The sequence below is a fragment of the Lactuca sativa genome, chromosome 3 (assembly GCF_002870075.4).
Source record: "Lactuca sativa cultivar Salinas chromosome 3, Lsat_Salinas_v11, whole genome shotgun sequence".
Taxonomy (NCBI): domain Eukaryota; kingdom Viridiplantae; phylum Streptophyta; class Magnoliopsida; order Asterales; family Asteraceae; genus Lactuca; species Lactuca sativa.
Window position 1 is genome coordinate 174,082,712 of NC_056625.2, and position 3,263 is coordinate 174,085,974.

The 3,263-nt window shown below is 36.4% G+C and overlaps 1 protein-coding gene across 1 annotated transcript; it reads right to left on the bottom strand.

Annotated features, from left to right (window-relative positions):
- Window positions 1–476: 476 nt before the first annotated feature.
- LOC111885314 (uncharacterized protein At5g39865) lies at window positions 477–2,166 on the bottom strand. Its single transcript, XM_023881576.3, has 2 exons — window positions 2,017–2,166; window positions 477–1,809 (listed from the first exon to the last, which is right to left on the bottom strand). The coding sequence occupies exon 2, from the start codon at window positions 1,776–1,778 to the stop codon at window positions 558–560; it is 1,221 nt and encodes a 406-aa protein (XP_023737344.1). The 5' UTR covers window positions 1,779–1,809; window positions 2,017–2,166; the 3' UTR covers window positions 477–557.
- Window positions 2,167–3,263: the final 1,097 nt, after the last annotated feature.

A 3,263-nucleotide genomic window follows, 5' to 3' on the forward strand; every position in this document is an offset into this window, starting at 1 on the left:
GTCACGCTTTTATTCAATTTGTCAAATATTGTTTTGTGGTTATTTAGAATTAACTTTTTTTCCACATGTCATGTTATGAGTTTTTTTTATTTTAATAAATTTTACATAGTACTTTAATGTAATAATTACAATAAATATAGTAATAAATGAATATCAATTTTATTAATAGACTTACCTTCTTATTTCAAAATTTCTAAATTAAAGCTCATTAGCTTATTTTGTTTATTTATTTAAATTTAAAACATAAAAAAAATCAATTTTAATAATTCATTATTTTTTTTATTTTTATATAAATTCAAAGTTTTTAAATATTTAGATATTTATATTTAGTTTTTTAATTAACTTATATAATACATTGCTCTTATGCAAACAAAGTAATAATACTAACCATAAATGGTACAAACCCATGATGTTTTTCAAGTTCTCAAACCAAACATTGTTGTTATTGAATCTTCTATACTTATAAACACCGAATGTATATCGTCCACTTATTATTATACAAACTATGAAACTTTGATTTCATCTATACGATAAATATTAAACAAACTCGAACGAATTTAATTGCAACATATTGGACACCTTACGAGTCCGTTTTCATTACAATCGGGACATCTTTGAAACCCATAATCATTTTCTTCTTCTTTTTCACCTTCATCAGAATCAACTTCATAGTAAATCTTACAGCTTCCAGAACACGTCTCACATGGTAAAAATCTGACATCTCCACAACCCTCACATCCTCCTCCACCACCACCACCACCGTCATCCACCATTTCACAACCTTCTAACACCTTATCTAGTTGAAACTCATCATGCAATCGCCTAATTTCCTCAGCACCACCGATGTATTTCTTCCCAACGAACACCTTCGGCAACCCCCCACCAAGACCAAATCGATCACCCAACAACTCCTTGAGTTCCTCCTTGAAACCCGAATGCATGGATACATCACGTTCGTCAACTCGAACACCAGAACTCTTCAGAATGACTCGAACATGGCAGCAATCCTCGTAGGTCTTTCTAACACCCCTTAAGCTTGTGAAGTATAATATCAATTTGTCTTTTTGAGTTTGACCAGTCATAATTTCGGTTTTTCCATCTTGTAACGATCTCTTCACATCATCAAGATTGTTACCTTCCGATGTCTGTTGTCTTTCGCTGATTAATGGCTTTTGATTCAGATCAAGATATGATGCAATAGATGTATTGTTGTTCGAGTTTGAATTCGAATCCGAATGGTTCCTCTCTTTGATTTGTAGCCATAATGGTTTGCACAATACTTCAACATCTCGATCTTTTTCTTGTGGAATAGAGTTGGAATTCACGTTGTAGGAGAAGCGACGGATGTGATCCAAATCCACCGTGGATGGTGGTCGGAGAGGGCTTGAATCATCCAAACCCTCCATCAACTCCCATGTATTGATCGTTTCTGGCTCACCAGGAGGAGTTCTAATGGGAGTTCTTGGAGCAGTTTTCGTGATCTTTTCGTTGATCATCTTAGACCATGTTTTGGCCTCCATGATTCCAACTGCAAAATCATTGATGTTCTTCTCCGGGAGATTTTGTCGGACTGGATCATGGCGCACCTGATTGGGTTTAGATGAATCGAGTTGGAGGTAACCAAGGGTGGTGGAGGTGAGTGCTACGATGTGGCGGTGGTCGCCGTCGTGTGTAGAAGTAGAAGAACGGTGAACGTCTGACGAATAGCTCCTCCGCACCGGAGAACATTGAGAATTGCAGTTCCGGCATACAGATTGCTTCGATGGTGTGCAACCCATTACACCAAAACCCCACCAACAAGTTCCAAAACTGAACAATAAAAGCCAACACTTTCTAATAAAAAAAGATTAAAGAAACATAGAATCTAGAGTGTGTGTGGATATGTGTAGGTGATAATGAGAAAAGGAGAGAAGTTCAAAAAATAACATTCCCCCATGAATGAGCTGGAAAGAAAGGCAACAGCTTCAAAGATAAAATGAAAAACAAATCAAGAATAAATACACAATTTAAATATACCAATAACGATGAAGAACTGGGTAATTAAGACTTTCGATCAAATTCCCATGAATATGAACTAAAGAACACACAGTGGACGTTCGTATGTGAGAGAGAAAGAATGAAAGAAGGCGGGAATTATTGCATACATGGCTATCCTTCTATTATTCATAGTCCCTACAGAAGGTCCAAAAGCAAATGGAAAAGAACAGATCGTTAGGTTAACAGTTACCACCCCCATGCGCATGTTGACCGGCGTGCAATTCACGTCCGGCCAAGGACATTGGTTTGGGAGGTAGCGACGAATGGTGGCGGCGCGTGGGACGGAAAGGGAGAGTGTAAGCGATGGGAGTAGTACGGTTTTGGAAGTTCTCCGACGTCGCGCGGCGGCGACAACGACTTCTCGGCAGTCGTGGGGTTAGTAGGCCCTTTTTCTGAAATAGAATTTAGAACCTGCGAAAGGTCTGTTTTTTGATTTGATTTTGAGGCAGCAAGTCAAAATCTTTAAGGATTTTCCAACGTATGGTTCGAAACCTAAAATCACGGGTTTTCCAAATATATATTAAATTTAAATTAAGAAATGAGAAATACTATTTGAAACAAATATTATGTATGTTTATATTTGTTAGAATATGTTATGTATGTGAAACGCTTTAAAAGTTAAAACTAGTTATTTTTTCAAAAGACTTGGCTACTTGTGTGAATGTATATAAAAATTTTCTTAACCCCCCCCCCCCCCCCCCCCCCCCCCCCCAAACAAAAAAAAAACATATATATTTTAAATCAATAGTTTGTTTTTATTATGGAAAACAAATCTTGCTATTTCGAATAGAATTTGACATATATAGGTAATTGTGTACGTGATTTGATTTTTAATAACGTAAACCACTAAACGTTGAATTCAAAACTGTGTTATCTTATAAGAAATTCAAGTGATAATATGTTCTTTTTACATGTAATTCATCCATTTGAATCACTAAAAACACATAATGTTGTTTGTTCATAGAGGTGTACATAGAGACGGATCCATCGGGCTTTTACTAATCCAAGCCGGACCGGATTTGTGGGGTCCAGACCATCTAGCTCATCGCATATCAATATTTCAAACTCAACAGGAGTCTTCCTATTAGGGAGAATTTAGTGATGAAAGGAGTTGATATTCATTCTATTTTTTTCAATTGGTGAACTTCATACACAAAAAATTTACAGCATTTGTTTGCGGAAAGTGAGAATGCAGCTCAGACATCGGATGTTGTGTCAAAATGGTT

Coding starts and splice junctions, on each gene's coding strand:
- LOC111885314 (XM_023881576.3), bottom strand. CDS start 1,778: ATGGGTTGCACACCATCGAAGCAATCTGTATGCCGGAACTGCAATTCT.